The sequence below is a fragment of the Prionailurus bengalensis genome, chromosome A2 (genome assembly GCF_016509475.1).
Source record: "Prionailurus bengalensis isolate Pbe53 chromosome A2, Fcat_Pben_1.1_paternal_pri, whole genome shotgun sequence".
In the NCBI taxonomy this organism is placed as follows: domain Eukaryota; kingdom Metazoa; phylum Chordata; class Mammalia; order Carnivora; family Felidae; genus Prionailurus; species Prionailurus bengalensis.
The window spans coordinates 17,973,754-17,991,686 of record NC_057348.1 but is presented as its reverse complement, the minus strand read 5'-3'; the positions used below and the strand labels follow the sequence as shown (position 1 = coordinate 17,991,686).

Here is a 17,933-nt window from a genome sequence, read left to right as displayed (position 1 = left end):
TATGGTAGGACAGGGAGAGGGGTTTTCAAGTGTTCCTCCTGCTCTGGCTTCACACCTTTTCCACATGCAGGGGCCGCCAGGACCCACCGGCCGCAGAGGAGAGAAGGTGAGTCATTGCCTGGGGGTCAGTCCCTCCCACCCCCTGCACTTGGGATTGTGGCAGGTGGGACACCAGGACCTGGAGTTCCTAGATGGGTCTCTGACTCATCCCTGTCCCCATCCTTTTTCCACAGGGGGAGCCTGGTCGCCCTGGGGACCCTGCAGTGGTGAGCAAAGGGAGGATGGGGCTCTGAGCACAGCGTGGCTCCCTGAGCACTGGCCTGCCTGTAGACCAGTATTCTAGGCTGAAACCCCATAACCTTGGGACCATGGGAAGGCTAAGAGTTCTGTGACTCTCCTGATGCCACAATGCATCTCCCAACTCTTGGCTGTAACCTGTGACCCTGTGACCATCATACAGGTCATGAACTCTGTGTAACCCCTGCCCTGCTCCCAGCGGTGACTCTGTGACCTCTGGACAGAGACTGAGCTCTATGACTTCTAGTTCCATATTATCTCATCCCCAGTCAATCACATAGTACTGTGATCCCCAGGCAGGGCCAAGTGTGTCTGTCCTGTTTGTTTTCAGGGACCTGATGGTGCTGGGGCCAAAGGAGAGAAGGTAATTCTGGCGAGAGTGAAATGGAGGCTGATCCAGGATTGAGGTCAAGGTCATGGGGTCTGCCTTTAGGCTTTCCTGGAGGCCCCTGGAAGTCATAGGGTTGTGGCATGATTGCTGGATTGTGGGGTCATGGAACCTGGGGCTGATGCTGATGGTTGATGGTCTTTGTTACTTCCAGGGAGATGTGGGGCCCACGGGGCCTAGAGGAGCTACAGGAGTCAAAGGGGAGCGGGTGAGTGAAGGGACAGTGTCTAAGGGGGTAGGGCAGGTGAGGGTTGTGCTCCCTGACTTCTGATCCTTTCGCCACAGGGCCCGCCTGGCTTGGTTCTTCAAGGAGACCCTGGCCCCAAAGGAGACCCTGGAGACCGGGTGAATAAATGTGGGGTTGGGGAGTGTGGCAGGAGATGAGGTAGTACCTGGGAGCCCCAACTAAGTCCTGTACTCCCCCCTACACCCTGCAGGGTCCCATTGGCCTGACAGGCAGAGCAGGACCCCCGGTGAGTACCTATGACCTTGGGTAACCTCAAGGTTTCTGGGGTTACCACCCCTCAGGGACTGGCTGCTATGTGCATCCTGCATCACCCCACTTTTGCCTCCTCCACAGGGTGACTCAGGACCTCCTGGAGAGAAGGGAGACCCTGGGCGGCCTGGCCCCCCAGGACTTGCCGGCCCCCGAGGACGAGATGTAAGAAAGCTGGAGCTGGGGGAGTCTTGGGGGGTAGGAGAGTAGAATGTTGCTGTCATCCCGGGGGATCTTGGGACCAGGACTGATTCTCATGTCTCTCAGGGTGAAGTTGGAGAGAAAGGTGATGAAGGTCCCCCGGTAAGACTCCTTCCCACTCTGATTTCTGACCCGGTACCCTTGCATTGTGATCCCACTGGACTGGGGGCTCCCCCAGGTCATCGAATCCATTCCCTTGCCTACTGTCTATCTGGTGCCCAGACCCTTCTCTGCCCCTGCTCCTTGAGTCAGTTTGAGCCCAAGCCACCTGCTCAGTGTGGCTTTCTCTCCATCACCAGGGTGACCCAGGTTTGCCTGGAAAAGCTGGCGAACGTGGCCTTCGGGTGAGGCTGGCAGGGAGGAGTAAGGGGGTGCATATTGTGATGGGAAATTCAGGCATGGTTTTGGGGGTGATGGGGAACTTGAACAGTATGGGGGGTCATGGGAAACCTGCAGAATGCCACGAGGGCCTGTCTCAGACCAGCTGCTCTTCTCAGGGGGCACCTGGAGCTCGGGGACCTGTGGGTGAGAAGGGAGACCAAGGAGATCCTGGAGAGGATGGACGAAACGTGAGTCCTAACCCTGACCCCTGACCCCTAACCCCAACTTCAGCCATCCAGTTCCCAGCCCCCGCTCCTGCCATCCCAACCCTGCAATGATAAACGCTCACAATCCCCTGTGACCCCTTCGTCACAACCCCCAAAGGCCACCAGGATCCCCATGAGTCTTTAGTTTGCTTCCAAAGCTTCCTGAAATTGCTGCCTATCTTGAGTGACCCCCTGACTTTCTACAGGGCAGCCCTGGACCATCTGGACCCAAGGGTGACCGTGGGGAGCCGGTGAGTAATGCCAGTGTTCTGGGCTTGGAGGGATGGGAGTTTCCAGTGCTTGGTCTGGTCAGTGTGTACATAAGGGACCTGGAGGTCAAGGTGGGGAGTATTGATGGCTGTCTCCAGGCCTGACCTGCCTTCTGGGTGTTGGCATTGGGGTGCTTCAGGGAATCAGGGAGCAGAGTTGAATCTGGGATGAACAGCCATGCCCTGTGATCTTGGGGCTCCTATTGATCATAATCATTTCTTTTCCCAGGGTCTCCCGGGACCCCCTGCACGGCTGGTAAGGGCTTAGCTGGGTGTGGTCCTCTATCCTGTCCCTCACCTGCCCCTGTTGGCGCCACATGGTATCCCTTCATCCCTTCCACTGCCCCCTGTTCCCCTCATGGCCTCCTGATAGCTCCATTGATCCCATAGCCCCTCACTAGCCCCAATTCTCCTTGTTGAACCATTCACTGACTATCCCCCCCTCCCCCCACAGGTAGACATGGGAGTTGGAGCTGGAGAGAAGGTATCAGGGTCTGTGGATGGAGTGAAGCTCTGAGCACAAGGAAGCCCCCTGGTGCCTCCATGATGGGCATGCCTGCAGCCCTAGGGCCGTTCCTTCAACCAGCTTGTCTCTGCCACAGGGAGAGCCGGGGGACCGTGGACAGGAGGGTCCTCGAGGACCCAAGGGTGACCCAGGCCCCCCTGGAGCTGCTGGGGAGAGGGTGAGTGTGGTTGGTCCCATGAGGAGGTGTGGGTCTGGGAAAGCCCGGTCTGATTTCTTCCTTCCCCTATCCTCAGGGCATCAGTGGACTCCGGGGGCCCCCAGGCCCTCAGGTGAGTGATACTCTTTGCCCCAGCAGCCTCAGTCCTCCTCTTACCCTCACCTCTTATCTGACCTTGTTCCCTCCAGGGGGACCCAGGTGTCCGAGGCCCAACAGGAGAGAAGGTGAGAGGGCATGGAGGTTTTTAGCCGCGAGCCAGGCTCTTAGGTCCATCTTATCCTTTGAGGCCTCTTACTTCTCTATTTTCCTCAGGGTGACCGGGGTTCACCTGGCCTGGATGGCCGCAGTGGGCTAGATGGTAAACCAGGAGCCCCTGGCCCCCCCGGGCTGCATGTGAGTCATGATGGTCATGGTCTGGTCACACCTTTCCCTTTCCTCTTCATATGACCCCAGCCTCACCTGGGTCTTCTTGGTCTTGATGAACTCGGGAGCTAGGTAGGGTATCTGTGTCTTCTCCTAGAACCTTCCTGGGTGGGGGATGTTAGTGCCTTGCAGGCCTGAGTTCACAGGAACTAGTGGTGTTGTTGGTGGGTGGTGCTCCTGACCCCGTGATCACTGCAGACTCCCTGACTTTGAGTCTCTCCTCAGGGTGCTGCAGGCAAAGCTGGAGACCCAGGGAGAGACGTAAGTGAGGGGAGATCTGGTTTTGTTTTTTTTTTTTAACATTTATTCATTTTTGAGAGTGAGAGAGACAGAGCATGAGAAGGGGAGGGGCAGAGAGAGAGGGAGACACAGAATCAGAAGCAGGCTTCAGGCTCCGAGCTGTCAGCACAGGGCCCGATGCCAGGCTTGAACTCACGGACTGCGAGATCATGACCTGAGCCGAAGTCGGACGCTCAACCGACTGAGCCACCCAGGCACCCCAGTGAGGGGAGATCTTAGGCCGGAGGGTGGCTCAGGTCCAGCATAAATTGCCCGGGGTCATCATTTCACAGTACCACTGGGAATAGGAGCAGTTGGTCCATCCCTGTCCTTGGGAGGGGTCTCAGTCCCTGGCAGGCAGGTTTTAGCAGGGTCCAGCTTTCTGACCTTCTTGGCCTCGCCTTGGGGGCCTTATTAGGTCCCCCAAGTCCTGTAGCTTATTCCCTTGGGAGTTTTAGTAGGGGTGGGGGCCCTAACCAATGGAGTCTCTGCCTCAGGGGATTTCAGTGAAACCGCCAAATTTTGGGGGTCTCTACACTCAAGGAGGATCTTAATGGGGTCCTCCCCAGTCCATGGGTGTGCTCCAGGGGCTCTCAGTGGCTCTTTCAACCCTAGCAAAGACTTTTTCCAGGGGCTTCCAGGCCTCCGAGGAGAACACGGACCCCCTGGCCCGTCTGGCCCCCCTGGAGCCCAGGTGAGACTGAGTTTTCATGGTACCCATTTTTTTAAAGTTTATTTACATATGTATGTATATACGTATGTACGTATGTATGTATATAATCTCTACACCCAATGTGGGGCTCGAACTCATGATCCTGAGATCAAGAGCCTCACGCTCTACAAACTGAGCCAGCCAGGCCCCCCTCATGGTACCCTTTTGCCCCGTTACTGCCCTCACCCGATCCCTGACTTAATGTTCTGTTCCCACAGGGAAAGCCAGGAGAGGATGGCAAGCCTGGCCTGAATGGGAAAAATGTGAGTTTCTAGAGCAGACACAGGGACACCTACTGAGAAATGTCAGCACGTGTACCCAGACCAGATATGTAGCTGCACATGGGACACACAGGCAGACACTTGCTGAGGTGTGTCAACACCCATGTACCTAGCCCAGACCTACATACAGATACATACTGAAATCCACGTCACGTGCACATCAGGCAGCCTCGCAGTGAGTTATGTGGGCATGCTGATTTGTGCCCAGATGGACTGACACCTGCTAAAATAACCCACAGCCACGGGATCAGGTGAAGAGCCACAGACACAGATTGAGAGGGGCAGACATACTCGCATGAAGCCACATTGACGGATACTTGGAGACTTGTTGACACAGACACTTCCACCCAGACCAGATATGTGCTAAGACATGGGACCAGGGCCACATGTGGACCTGTGCTGAAACATAATGAGACACACATCCAAGGCTCTGGCATGTGACACGTGCATTCATATCCGCAGTCACTCACCTACATATGGCCACACATGTTGACTTGTACACAGATATTGAGACATAGAGACAATTCTCAAGGCACCAGAGACATGTAGACACATGTCCGCCCTGTGTATACATGTACATGCCCATATGTAGATATGAGTCACAATGTGCAGATCGACAGACACCTACTAAGTGCCATCTATGAGGACATAAGGCCCATGCATGGATACACATGCTAACACACACACACACACACACACACACACACACACACGCATAGATGTGGTATTACATCTAGAAAGCCAGAGATAGAGAACATGTGCAGTTACATGTAGAAGTGAGCAGAACCACACAGGCATGCCCTCAGATGTATAAAGGCTCGTTCAGATGGTCATAGGCCGTGCTCCAAGACACAGAGGCTTGGAGTCATAGACACAGACATACAATCATCTGAGACCAGCCAAGCCAGTGTCTTGCAGCCAGACACCAGTGAATTTTGGGGCTGATGTGAATCTTGTGCCCACAGGGGGAACCTGGGGACCCTGGAGAAGATGGAAGGAAGGTAAGACCCCTCGCTTGGAGTCTGTTCTGCCCTCAGAATAGGGCCCTATCTAAAGTACCCTTGTCCTCCACAGGGAGAGAAGGGAGATTCAGGCACCCCCGGGAGAGAAGTGAGTGCTGGAGCCTTCTGCAACCTGACCCATGACCCTGTGATATCTGTGATATATGGTTCCACTCTTTTCTGGGGCCTCAGGGTCCTGATCCTGGCTGCATCCCCCACAGGGCCATGAGGGTCCCAAGGGTGAGCGTGGAGCTCCTGGTAGCCCTGGACTCCAGGGTCCCCCAGGCCTCCCTGGGCAGGTGGGCCCTTCTGGCCAGGTGAGTATCCAGGAGGGTCGTTCTAGGACTTGGGAGCGTCGGGGGCCATTATGTTCCCACTGGATACCATCCTGGGATACCATGATCCTATGTGACCTCTTTGTGTTCTATCATATCTCAGGGTTTTCCTGGGGTTCCAGGAAACACAGGCCCCAAGGTGAGTGTGCATGTGGTGGGTAGGGGGTACGGTGAGGGGCTAGTAGGGTTGAAGCATTTCCTCCCACCTCTCTTTGTGATCACTCTTTGTTCTCAGGGTGACCGTGGGGAGAGTGGACCCAAAGGGGAACAGGTGAGGTCCCCACCTTTCTCACATGCCCAGGTAGCCATAGCTCCCACATGGTGCATGCACACTTCCCCCAGAAACTGGGTCCAGCAACTTGTCTCTTGGTGTCTCCAGGGCCTTCCGGGAGAACGTGGCCTGAGAGGAGAACCTGGGAGCGTGGGGGTGAGTGAAGCTTAGGACCTGGTCCTCGACTCTTATTTGCATGCCTAAAGGAGCCACCTCTATCCTCTTTCCCTTGCCCTGTGGCCCCATGGGTTCTGTCCTGTGTTCAGTCTCCTGTCCTATTGGGATTCCCATAGTCTACACTGGGGGGACCAGGCAATGGGGGCATGCCAGGGAGGGGCTTCCAGGGCCTTGAGCCACCTCAACCAGCGCTAAAGTGTCCTGTGGGCAAGAGGCCTGGAGAAGAAAGTATGGAAGCTGTTTCTGGGAGCAGTGTAGGGCTTCTCTGAGGGTAGCCCCTCACCCAGCTTGTGTCCCCAGAATGTGGAGCGGTTGCTGGAAACGATTGGCATCAAGGTAAGTTGTTTGGGGGCTGAGAGTGGGGGTGGATGGAGGCCCCAGGGGGCAAGGAGTGCCCACACGGCCTGGCGAGGGCCTGGGTGGCTGCAGGAACGGTCCCTGTTTCCCCAACCCCTTGTTATCACTCAGACATCTGCCCTGCGAGAGATCGTGGAGACCTGGGATGAGAGCTCCGGCAGCTTCCTGCCCTTGCCTGACCGGCGCCGTGGTCCTAAGGGGGACCCAGGCGAGCGGGGCCCCCCAGGCAAGGAGGTGAGTGTCGATCACTCAGTGGGGATGTCCTGTGGACGGTGTCACCCACCTCTAGCAACATTCACTCTTCTGTTCCTCCAGGGACCCATTGGCTTTTCTGGAGAACGTGGGCTGAAGGGAGATCGTGGAGACCCTGGCCCTCAGGGGCCACCAGGCCTGGCTCTTGGGGAAAGGGGCCCCCCTGGACCTCCCGGCCTTGCCGGGGAGCCTGGAAAGCCTGGTATTCCTGGGCTCCCAGGCCGGGCTGGGGACGCAGGGGAGGCAGGAAGGCCAGGAGAGAGGGTGAGCTGGGCTAGCCAGGAAGACTGGGGATGTGGGGCCAGGAGGGGCTGGGCTCCCCGTGGACGTGGCCCCCACCCTGCTATTTGCACCTCAGGGAGAACGAGGAGAGAAAGGAGAACGTGGGGAACAGGTGAGCTGAGAGAGGCTACAGGGGGCGGGACTTCCTGGGTGTTGTGCTGGGGAAGCCACACCGTTTCCTTCTTCTCCACAGGGCAGAGATGGCCCTCCTGGCCTCCCTGGACCTCCCGGCCCTCCTGGCCCCAAGGTGATCAGCCAGCCCTGCCCTGGGCCTGTGACTGTTGTTACCAGGAGGGCACCATTAACTTAGGCCCCAGAAACTCCATATGGTGTCTCTAACCCATAATCCTCTGGGATCCTTTAATCCGGGGTGACCCCCCCATGCCTCTGTGATAGACACATTTCTCTCCTATGACCTGGTATTTGTAGGTGGCTGTGGATGAGCTAGGTCCTGGACTCTCTGGAGTGCAAGGACCCCTGGACTCAAAGGCACTAAGGTCAGTGTGTGCGATCAACAGGGGGGCCACTCCCTGCCATGGCACCAGGGTCCAGCTTGATATGTCATCCCTACAGGGGGATCCAGGCAGTGATGGCGACCGAGGCCCCAAGGGAGACAGGGTGAGGCCTGCTAACCCACCACGCTTCCCTCTCCTTTAGGGGGGCACGTGAGCAGTGGTGTGTCTATGGGCACATAGCAGTGACTGGGGGCTCAGGACATGCCGTTCTGCTTGCAGGGTGTGCCAGGCATCAAGGGAGACCGGGGAGAGCCTGGACAGAGGGGTCTTGATGGCAGCCCGGTGAGTCTGTGCCACAAGTCACCCACGTGCCTGCACAGGGCTCTTACAGTGTTGTCTGGACTGGAGTCTGCACTGCCTGGGACTGTCTGGGGTGGCTGGGATGTGGGAACAAAGAGGATCCATGTGGTCTTAAACCTGTTCTCTTCAGGGTCTACCAGGAGAGCGTGGTGTGGCTGGGCCTGAAGGGAAGCCGGTAAGTGGTGGCAGGAACATCCTGGTCCAGGCTCCTGGGAACAGCTGCCCTCTGCTGGGAGCTGGCTGCTCTGTGCACATGTCACCAGTGACAAGGATGTTGTGCCTGCGTGCCAGGGTGTGAGTGCAGGTGTGTGTGTGTGTGTGTGTGTGTGTGTGTGTGTGGTGTGGTGTGGTGTGTAGGCCAGGATGTGTTATCCCTGAGGGTATGGGGTGATCTATGCCTGAGGGGTGGCAGCCTGCATGTGGGCTCCCTAGACAGAGGCCTCTGCAGGTTGGAAATAGGCCCACATGAGGCCCGGATTGAGGCTCAGCAGCCCCCCTTCTCTATCCAGGGTTTGCAAGGTCCAAGGGGGACCCCTGGCCCAGTGGTGAGTATCAGAATCCTCACCCCTCCTGCCCCCATCCTGCCCCATGCCACAAGGGTCAGTACTGCCTTAGTTTCTCTGGTGGGGTGGGACTGGCTCCGCCTCACCAGACTCCTTCTCTCTCCAACAGGGTGGCCACGGAGACCCTGGACCTCCTGGTGCCCCGGTGAGTAACAGGAGAGCACTGCCTGGTGGGGGTGGGATGGGCACTAATCCCCACTGGTGAGCCAGGCCTTGTTTGTGTTAATCCCCGAGCCCCGGCAGATGACTCTGACTCCCGTCCCCTGCTCTTGATACTTTTTTCTAGGGCCTTGCTGGCTCCACAGGACCCCAGGGTCCTTCTGGCCTGAAGGTGAGTAGAGGTGTGTGCAGGCGTGTGGCTAAAAGGCAGAGGAGGCTCCTCTGAGCCACGTCCGCACCAGGATAGCCCCTGCCACCCCCCTGGGTTGTCATCACGCTGCGATGGGGCTAAGCACCAAGATGCCCCATCCATGTGGGCTTTTCTTATGGGCAGAGGGCTGAGGAGCCTCTTGTCTTTTTGTGGGGTCACAAGGTCTCTGGGTTTTTGGCAGGGGGAGCCTGGAGAGACAGGACCACCAGGACGGGTGAGTGGCCCAGCTCAGGGGTTAGAGTCACAGGGAGCCACGTGGGATTGGAGCTGCCCTGAACTGTTTCTTCCCCCAGGGCCTGCCCGGACCCACCGGGGCTGTGGGACTTCCTGGCCCTCCTGGCCCTTCAGGCCTCGTGGTAAGTGAGGTCCCTGCAGGGACACCGTGTCCTGCCCCCTGGGTCCCACGTTCCCCCATGTTCCCCTCACATCTGACTTGTCCCCTTCAGGGTCCTCAAGGGGCACCGGGTCTGCCTGGACAAGTGGTGAGTCCTGGGGGTCAAGACTGAACTCCAGGGGGTCAGGAGTCAGTGGGCAGGCCCATGACAGAGCTCCTCCCTTTCAGGGGGAGACAGGGAAGCCGGGAGCCCCAGGTCGTGATGGTGCCAGTGGCAAAGATGGAGACAGAGGAGCTCCTGGTGTGCCGGTGTGTATTCTGGGAGAGCTTTCTCCAAGCCTGTGATGGGGCCGTGTGCCCGGTCCTGGGCCTAGAGAGTAGGGAGAGCAGCGGCAGCAGGCCCAGGGTGGTGGGGAGGCACTGAGTCCTTCCCATTGCCCTGTCACAGGGGTCGCCAGGTCTGCCCGGCCCTGTTGGACCTAAAGGAGAGCCTGGACCCATGGGGGCTCCTGGACAGGTGATCCTGACCCTGACCCCGACCCTCTGTACCAGCTCCTCTGCCTCACCATCCAGGCCGGCGGCGTGGGGCTGGGGAGAAGGCGGGGGGGCTAGGTAACTCACTGGGCATTCCCCACAGGCTGTGGTCGGGCCCCCTGGAGCAAAGGGAGAGAAGGTGAGTGTGCAGAAGGCCTGGGGGGAGGGACTGAGGGGGGCCAGGGCATCCCACTGACCCTTCTCCCTCATCAGGGAGCCCCCGGAGGCCTTGCTGGAGACCTGGTGGGAGAGCCGGTGAGTGTGGAGCCTCCGACAGCATAGTTCACCCATCTTCATGACTCTGGGCTTTCATAATACATGTTACATTGGACCCTGCACCTCCTGCACCTCCTTCCTTGGGTGTCATCTTTCTGTGCCCCTAATGCCCATGTTGCTTCCTGTCCCCTGTCTCTACAGGGAGCCAAAGGTGATCGAGGACTGCCAGGGCCTCGGGGCGAGAAGGTGAGGCAGACCCAGCCCAAGGGCCTAAGCACTGTGTAGAGGGGGGCCAGGCTGGGTGGCTAGATCCCCTTACTACCCTTTCTGTGCAGGGTGAAGCTGGCCGTGCAGGGGAGCCTGGAGACCCTGGGGAAGATGTGAGTCTGGGGTCTGGGCAAGTCAGCTGGGAGTGAGGAGTGCAGGTGTGGACATGAGGGACCATTCCCAGGCCTGTGCACCCTCCAGCATTCAGGATCCTGCTCCAGGGAGTACACAGGGATCCAGCCTCTTGGCTTCCTCACTCCTGGGTGGGGGCGGGGGTGTGTCTTTGCTTCCTTGTGCCTATCCTAGGTCTTCTGCTCCTCACTGTGTCTGAGCACACATGTGTGTGTCCCTGTCTGATGCCCTAGGTCTCCTGTTAATGTACCCCTTTCCCCTGCCACCTCTGCGTTCCATGTATCTGAATGCATGCTTGTGGGCCTGTCTTAGCTCCCCAGGATGGGGCAACATTTGTGTGCTCCTGGGAGCTCCTGTGTGTCTGTGCTCACACCGGAGGTCCCTATGCCTGTGCTTCTGTGTGGGCTCCCCGTGTCTGTAGCCACGCCTAAACTCCCACATATCTGTGGTCACCTCTGGGCTCCTGTGAGCCAATCCTTGCTTACGTGTCTGAGTTCCACATGTGAGCTACCCTGGGAATATTCTTGGGCCGTGTCTAAGCTCTGGGTTCATGTTCCTCCCGTGTCAAGTACTGTTTACTTTGCTTTTTTAGGGTCAAAAAGGGGCTCCTGGACTCAAGGGTAATAAGGTATGTGTACCTTAAAGCATCCCTGCTGGGGGTCATGTTCCTGGGACTCGGAGAGCTGATCTGACCCCTCTTTCCCTTGAAGGGTGACCCAGGAATCGGGGTCCAGGGCCCCCTTGGGCCAGCTGGTCCTCCAGGTCTGAAGGTTAGTCGATGCCCCATCACCAGTGGTGTGCAGCAGGCAGGGAGGTGCCTGGAAGTGGGAAGAAGGCATTCTGGGCCTGGTTCTGGGAAGGAGTCCTGTTGGGGCCATTCCTCCCTTTGCTATCTCTGTTCCAGGGAGATGCGGGCCCCCCTGGGCCCCCTGGTGCTCCTGGTGTTGTCGGATTCCCCGGTCAGACAGGCCTTCGTGGAGAGATGGGTCAGCCAGGCCCCAGTGGAGAGCGGGTAAGCGTGCTGGGAGCAGCATGCAGGGACTTGGTGACTTCAGGACTTCTGAATTTGGTAGTGGGTGAGGAGAAGGGGGCCCAGGCCCTGCCTCAGGGGCTCCAGTCTTGGAGGGGCCATAGGGGAGGAAGGTCTCCAAGTCATTCTCTGCCTCTTTTGCTTTATTGTTCCCGTAGGGTCTGGCAGGTCTCCCGGGGAGAGAGGGAGCCCCAGGTCCCTTGGGGCCACCTGGACCACCAGGGTCAGCGGTGAGTAGAAGTGCTCTCTGTCCCGGGTATCTGATTCCTGTGTGTTGGAGTCTGTCCAGGTGGGAACTGGGACACACTGTGTGGCTGGGTATGTGTGTGTGCTTTTGAGGGCATGGGACACTCACCTTACTCTGCCCACAGGGAGTGCCCGGGCCCTCTGGACTCAAAGGAGACAAGGTAGATGGGACAATGCTGCTGGCTCTCCTGTATCCATCACTCCCTCCACCCTCCACTGACCTCCCTTGACCCTCTGTCCCCCACTGATTCCCCTCTCATATCCCTGGTGTCCTGTTGATCTCCAGGGAGACCCTGGAGCAGGGCTGCCCGGGGCCCGAGGCGAGCGTGGGGAACCTGGTGTCCGGGTATGTACTTCCTGCTCTGCAGCCATGGCTCCCTTTACCACAGCTCTTGCCTCTCATTTCCAACTTCTGAGTCAATGAACTCAATGTCACCATCCAGGGTGAAGACGGCCGTCCTGGCCAGGAGGGACCCCGAGGACTCACGGTGGGTCCCCTTGGGGAAAGCACCAGTGATGTGACTTCATTCCCCTGCCTGTGCCCTCTGTGCTGTTGGGACACACTCTGTAGACTTCTGGTTCTTTTTATGTACTCTCTGGTCCTTCATGTCTCCCATTCCCCTTGGATCCTTGGTCCTCCCCTACCCCCTGAGCGGTCTCCCCACTAACGCCCCCAAGTTTATTTAGCTCACTGTTGTCTTCTCATACAGGGGCCCCCGGGCAGCCGGGGGGAACGTGGGGAGAAGGTAAGGACATGGGGAAAAGGCCCCAGGGTGGGTGGGGGTGGAGCCAGATCTTGTAATTCAGGACTTGGGACTCCTCAGTTTGGAGAGATTCACACTCTTCCACCCAATAGGGTGACACTGGAACTACAGGGCTAAAGGGTGACAAGGTGAGTGTGGGCATGCGGGAGGGCAGAGGCAGGGGCTAAGTGTGGTCCTGCGTCCTCTGATTGCCCTCTGTCTACTCAGGGTGATGCAGCCATGGCTGTGGGGCCTCCAGGGCCACGGGGTGCCAAAGGGGACATGGTGAGTAGGTCTGGCTCATGTACAGAGTGGGTCTATCTTGGGTGTGGGAGGAGCTCCCGTGGGGGCTGGGCCAGGGAATCTGAGAGCTCAAACCCTCAGATGGTGAGAGACCACCAGCCCCTGACCCTCACTTCTGACCCCTGACCCAGGGCGAACGAGGGCCTCGGGGCATAGATGGTGACAAAGGACCTCGAGGAGACACTGGGAACCCTGGAGAGAAGGTACAGAGAAGAGGGTGGGGTACTCTATATAAGGTCAGGAGAGGGTTTCTGTGGGCTGTGGGGGCTCTATTGAGGGTCTGTGAGGAAAAAAGGGGAGGATGGGGGCTTTCTGGGGGTTAGAAGGAGGGGGTTCAGTAGGCTGTGGCAACTCTGTGGAGTGGCTGAGAGGATGGGGGCTCTACAGTGGGCTCAAGGACCTCCATGTGAGGTTGCCAGGGAGCTCTGTGGAATGTAGCTCGAAGAGAGGCCCTCTGGGAACAGACAAGGGGCTTCTTAGGTGTCAGGAGTACTCCAGGTTGGTTCAGGAGCCCCATGGTAGGAAGAAGGGGCAGGGATCTGAGGGCCTGGGATGAGAAATGAGCCATACTGAGGGTGATGGGTGGGAGCGAGCGCTGCCCCACCTGGCAGGTTCCAGTCATACTTCAAGCCTCCAGCCTGGTGTGGTCCTGATTATGTCCCTCTCCTGGTTACACTCACAGGGCACCAAGGGAGAGCCTGGTGACAAGGGCTCAACCGGGTTGCTGGGAGCTCGTGGACTCACAGGACCCAAGGTCAGCCCTGCCCCAGGCACAGACCCCAAACCACCCGTCACACACATCTGTCTCATGGGTGTCCTCTGAACGTTGGAGGGTTTCCAGCCTCCCTCACTGTTGGCCACGTGGCCATGTGATTACATGGGATTTGTGTGCAGCCTGGGAGTCACTGAGTGGCACGGGGGACAGTCACACTGAAAGGTGGCCCTCCCCCATCTGTGTTTCCTACAGGGTGAACCTGGTGCTGCAGGGATCCCAGGTGACCCGGTAAGATGCCCCTGCTCCCTCAGAGACCCCCTGCCCCACAGGGCCCCATCTCCCTGTGGTGGCCTTTGACCTTATAGTGATCCAGTGGTCTCATGGTGTCCTCATGCTGCCCAGTGCCCCCACCTTCACAGTAACTGCTATGATGTTTCCACCCGCATGGTGACCTCTGCCCATGGAAAATCCTGCCCTTCCATTGGCTCTGGCCTCCAATAGTGACTCTCACCCCTGTGGTGTTTCCTGTTCCTTTCATCCAGAGTGATTCCCCTGGATCCCTCCTGACCTCTCTTGACTCAATATTGACCCCTCTCTCTACCAGGGATCACCAGGAAAGGATGGAACCCCTGGTATCCGAGGCGACAAAGGAGATATTGGCTTCATGGGTCCCCGGGGCCTCAAGGTGGGAAGGGGCTGGGCTTTTTTCCTGGTCAGGAAGGCCTGATGTTGGAGGGCAAGGTATCTGGGGTCAAAGGTCAGGTATCTGGGGTCAGATGTTGGGGTATATGGGATTGAATGTGGGGCATTAGATTAGGGGTTGGAAGGTCAGAGATTAGAGTGTCTGAGGCCAGTTTGGAGAGTGGTTACATGGTCTGGTCAAGGGGTTAGGTGTCTGGAAGTCACTTTTCCATTTCTTTTCCACCCCCAGGGTGAACGAGGGATAAAGGGGGCCTGTGGCCTTGACGGAGAGAAGGGAGATAAGGTACAGAGGTGATGGGAACATGGGCGTCTGTGGGGCCTGGGGCCTGTCTGACCCTTCTACCTGATTGATCCCTGCAGGGAGAAGCTGGTCCCCCTGGCCGCCCTGGGCTGGCAGGACGCAAGGGAGATGTGGTGAGTGTGGGGCACCCAGAATGGGGAGAGGATGGGTGGGCCAAGGCCCAGCTCATGTTTTCTCTTCTCCAGGGGGAGCCGGGTATGCCGGGCCAGTCGGGGACCCCTGGAAAGGAGGGCCTGATTGGTCCCAAGGTATGGGCCCTCTCGACAGTGGACAAAAGGGGGTCAAAATGGGGCAGGGAAGGTCATGGTAGGGTCATGGGGGTTTCATGTCAAGAGGGTTGTAGAAAGTTGGGACACTGGGGGGTAGAGTAGGATTGGTTTTGAGGTTTCAGGGTGAGTTGGGGTCACAGTGGGGACTTTGGATTAAGGGATGAGAAGAGGAGCAGTGGGGAGAGGTGCATCAGGGCTAAGAGGTCAGTAGGGGAGGCTGGTGTGTGTATATAAAGGAAATAGGTGGAAGCAGGGCAAGGGGTATTACAGTCAGGTCAGGGTCATGAGGATCACAGCAGATTGAAGGTCCTGGGATGGTAGGGTCACAGGTGCTTGGGTCATGGAAGATTGTGGCCATTGGACCAAGGGGCTCATGGCAGTTCAACTGAGGACATCAAGACAGATGGTCTCTCATGCTTCTTTCTGTTCCCAGGGTGATCGAGGCTTTGATGGGCAGCCAGGATCCAAGGGTGACCAGGGTGAGAAAGGGGAGCGGGTAAGTGGAGACCAAGGTCAAGCTAAAGGGACTGTACTTTCTGGAAGTGGGTCCATCTTTGGGGGCTTTGATCACTGACTCTGACCTGTCTCTCCACAGGGGCCCCCAGGAATTGGGGGCTTCCCAGGTCCCAGGGGCAATGATGGCTCTAGTGGCCCCCCTGGGCCACCTGGCAGTGTTGGTCCCAAAGGCTCTGAAGGACTTCAGGGCCAGAAGGTAAACATCTCTGACCCTGACTCCTGATCCCTGAACCTCCCTGACCCTTCCAATATCACTGACCTCTGACCCTGCAACCCATCGCCAATACCCCTGAGCCTATGATCTCAACTTTCCTTCCTTCTGACCTCCACTGACTCTGACTGCTCACTCATCCTTGTGTCTGACAGGGTGAGCGAGGTCCCCCTGGAGAGAGAGTGGTGGGTGCCCCTGGGGCCCCTGGGGCCCCTGGAGAGAGAGGGGAGCAGGTAAGTGGGGATTCCTGGGGTTGGGGTCAGAGACTGGGGTGACCTCTGGTGTCCCTAAGATCAGAGGTCACAGTCTGGTCCCATCTGTTGCACACAGGGGCGGCCAGGGCCCGCTGGCCCCCGCGGGGAAAAGGGAGAAGCTGCGTTAACAGTAAGTGTAGGCCTTCGTGGGCTGGGCCCCTGACTCAGTGCTGTCCCCCTGTGATCCCTGCATCATATGCCCTTTGTCCCTCCCGTGATCCCTGGGTTCTTCATGATCCTTGTGGTCTTGTGCTCCCAGGAGGATGACATTCGGGGCTTTGTGCGTCAGGAGATGAGTCAGCATTGTGGTGAGTGGGGCCCAGCCCAGAGCCTCTTGGGTCTCATTCCCATTCTACTCCAGCACCCGTAGACAGGGGCAGGTGGGGTCCCCAGAACTTATGGGGGACCAGCAGTCACAGAGATGGGTGGAGATGGATAGATACACAGGAGGGCATGTATGCTCAGGACAGACATACTATGAGGACTTTCCCCAAACGGTGACATGCAGCAAATGTGGGTGGACACACAGTGTTCCTAGAAGCCCAGCGTGGCCGTGTGGGGGGGGTGGAGGCGGGAGCAGCCCAGTGGGGCTCTGATCGCCCTGAGGGGTATCAGAGAGTGAAGCTCCGTCTCCTCCTGTCTCTGCTTCCGTTCCCTCTCCATGCCTGTCTGTTTCCGACGCTCCCTCTCTTGCCCTTTGTTGGCCTGTTCCCAACTTCTCTTTCGTCCTTTGTTTCTCCTCTGCCTTTCTTCCTCTTTCTTCCTTCCTCTTTCTCTGCTTCCCACCCTCTCTCTCTTTCTGTTCTGTCGGTCTCTCTGTCACTCTCTCCTGCTGTCTTTCTCTGCCCCACTGTGTGTGTCCCTCTGTCTCTCTCTTTCTCTGCCCCTTTCTATCGTTGTCTCTTTCTCTCTGTTCTTTTCTCTCTCCCTGCCCTTCTCTGCCCCCTCCAGCCTGCCAGGGCCAGTTTATTGCATCTGGATCACGTGAGTAGTTTTCTGGTATTTTCTGCTCCTGGGACTTTCCCCATGCCAGGTCCCACTGTGTCCATTACCTGGGTTTGCTCAGCAGGGACTTGGCTGGGGTGGCTGCCATCATGACCCCAAGGCCCTGTGCCCCTGCTCCTTGCTCCAGGACCCCTCCCTAGTTATGCTGCAGACACTGCCAGCCCCCAGCTCCACCCTGTGCCTGTGCTCCGGGTCTCTCATGCAGAGGAGGAAGGTGAGGACAGGGGAACCATGGGGCATGTGTAGTGGGGCACAGACACATGCGGGGTTGCTCATGCATGCAGGGCACATGCCATGTGTATAGGGGCGACATGGAGGGCACAGCATGAACACTGGGCACACACGTGGGAGACCAGCGCTACCCGCCCCACTCCCAGGGGCCGGGGTTGGGCAGCATGAACGTGGCCCAGCAGCAGCCTCACTCATAGCACCCCACCCTGTGTGTAGGCGAGGTGCCCCCAGAGGACGATGAATATGAATATTCTGAGTATTCTGTGGAGGAATACCAAGACCCTGAAGTTCTTCAGGATGGTGATGGTGAGAAGGGGGGTTGGCCCAGAGGGACTCAGGGAGGGACAGTAGTGACCTGCTGACCTCTCACTGACCCTCAGTCCCTGACTGCCGCCACCCCTGCTGACCTCCTGACCCCCGTTGGCCCTAGACCCCTGCTTGCTTCCACTGGATGAGGGCTCCTGCACTGCCTACACCCTGCGCTGGTACCATCGAGCTGTGGCAGGTGGCACAGATGCCTGTCATCCCTTTGTCTATGGCGGCTGTGGAGGGAATGCGAATCGTTTTGGGACCCGTGAGGCCTGTGAGCGCCGCTGCATGCCCCGCATGGTCCAGAGCCAGGGAACAGGTATGGGCCTACCCCTCCGCCCCGAGAGGGACCTGGACACTGAGCCTACCCAGATCAGGTCTTGGTCGGGGTCCCATGTCAGGACCCCCCTCAGACTGGGAGGCCTGGGACAGACCTCCCCAGACCAAGTTGCTGAACACAGAACCCTAGCTGTGGAGTCCCCTCCATGATCTCTCCTCAAGGGTCTGAGTGAGGATCCCCTCTCTGAGGTCAGAGCCTCACTCTTGTGCTCCCAGCTGCCCCACTGACCATGTGTG

At 58.1% G+C, this 17,933-nt stretch overlaps 1 protein-coding gene across 1 annotated transcript in view; it reads left to right on the top strand.

Moving 5' to 3' along the window:
* COL7A1 (collagen type VII alpha 1 chain) overlaps positions 1-17,933 on the top strand; it is a 31,029-nt gene that overhangs the window by 12,696 nt on the left and 400 nt on the right. The window contains 74 exon segments of the mRNA XM_043587345.1: positions 71-106; positions 234-266; positions 629-661; positions 840-893; positions 971-1,030; positions 1,123-1,158; positions 1,266-1,346; positions 1,449-1,484; positions 1,682-1,726; positions 1,880-1,951; positions 2,176-2,220; positions 2,468-2,494; positions 2,693-2,722; positions 2,841-2,921; positions 2,998-3,033; positions 3,110-3,145; positions 3,234-3,314; positions 3,570-3,605; positions 4,255-4,317; positions 4,554-4,598; positions 5,582-5,617; positions 5,691-5,726; positions 5,839-5,934; positions 6,056-6,091; positions 6,188-6,223; positions 6,332-6,379; positions 6,701-6,736; positions 6,869-6,991; positions 7,073-7,273; positions 7,368-7,403; positions 7,485-7,538; positions 7,721-7,763; positions 7,766-7,788; positions 7,865-7,909; positions 8,026-8,088; positions 8,237-8,281; positions 8,616-8,651; positions 8,779-8,814; positions 8,956-9,000; positions 9,221-9,253; positions 9,333-9,395; positions 9,486-9,521; positions 9,602-9,682; positions 9,822-9,890; positions 10,011-10,046; positions 10,121-10,162; positions 10,325-10,369; positions 10,459-10,503; positions 11,115-11,150; positions 11,233-11,292; positions 11,427-11,534; positions 11,711-11,782; positions 11,924-11,959; positions 12,085-12,144; positions 12,242-12,286; positions 12,509-12,544; positions 12,655-12,690; positions 12,770-12,826; positions 12,976-13,047; positions 13,527-13,598; positions 13,812-13,847; positions 14,164-14,244; positions 14,491-14,544; positions 14,622-14,675; positions 14,748-14,810; positions 15,265-15,327; positions 15,427-15,543; positions 15,714-15,791; positions 15,889-15,942; positions 16,072-16,120; positions 16,764-16,796; positions 16,945-17,031; positions 17,265-17,354; positions 17,479-17,676. Of these exon segments, the coding sequence (XP_043443280.1) occupies positions 71-106; positions 234-266; positions 629-661; positions 840-893; positions 971-1,030; positions 1,123-1,158; positions 1,266-1,346; positions 1,449-1,484; positions 1,682-1,726; positions 1,880-1,951; positions 2,176-2,220; positions 2,468-2,494; positions 2,693-2,722; positions 2,841-2,921; positions 2,998-3,033; positions 3,110-3,145; positions 3,234-3,314; positions 3,570-3,605; positions 4,255-4,317; positions 4,554-4,598; positions 5,582-5,617; positions 5,691-5,726; positions 5,839-5,934; positions 6,056-6,091; positions 6,188-6,223; positions 6,332-6,379; positions 6,701-6,736; positions 6,869-6,991; positions 7,073-7,273; positions 7,368-7,403; positions 7,485-7,538; positions 7,721-7,763; positions 7,766-7,788; positions 7,865-7,909; positions 8,026-8,088; positions 8,237-8,281; positions 8,616-8,651; positions 8,779-8,814; positions 8,956-9,000; positions 9,221-9,253; positions 9,333-9,395; positions 9,486-9,521; positions 9,602-9,682; positions 9,822-9,890; positions 10,011-10,046; positions 10,121-10,162; positions 10,325-10,369; positions 10,459-10,503; positions 11,115-11,150; positions 11,233-11,292; positions 11,427-11,534; positions 11,711-11,782; positions 11,924-11,959; positions 12,085-12,144; positions 12,242-12,286; positions 12,509-12,544; positions 12,655-12,690; positions 12,770-12,826; positions 12,976-13,047; positions 13,527-13,598; positions 13,812-13,847; positions 14,164-14,244; positions 14,491-14,544; positions 14,622-14,675; positions 14,748-14,810; positions 15,265-15,327; positions 15,427-15,543; positions 15,714-15,791; positions 15,889-15,942; positions 16,072-16,120; positions 16,764-16,796; positions 16,945-17,031; positions 17,265-17,354; positions 17,479-17,676 (4,237 nt within the window).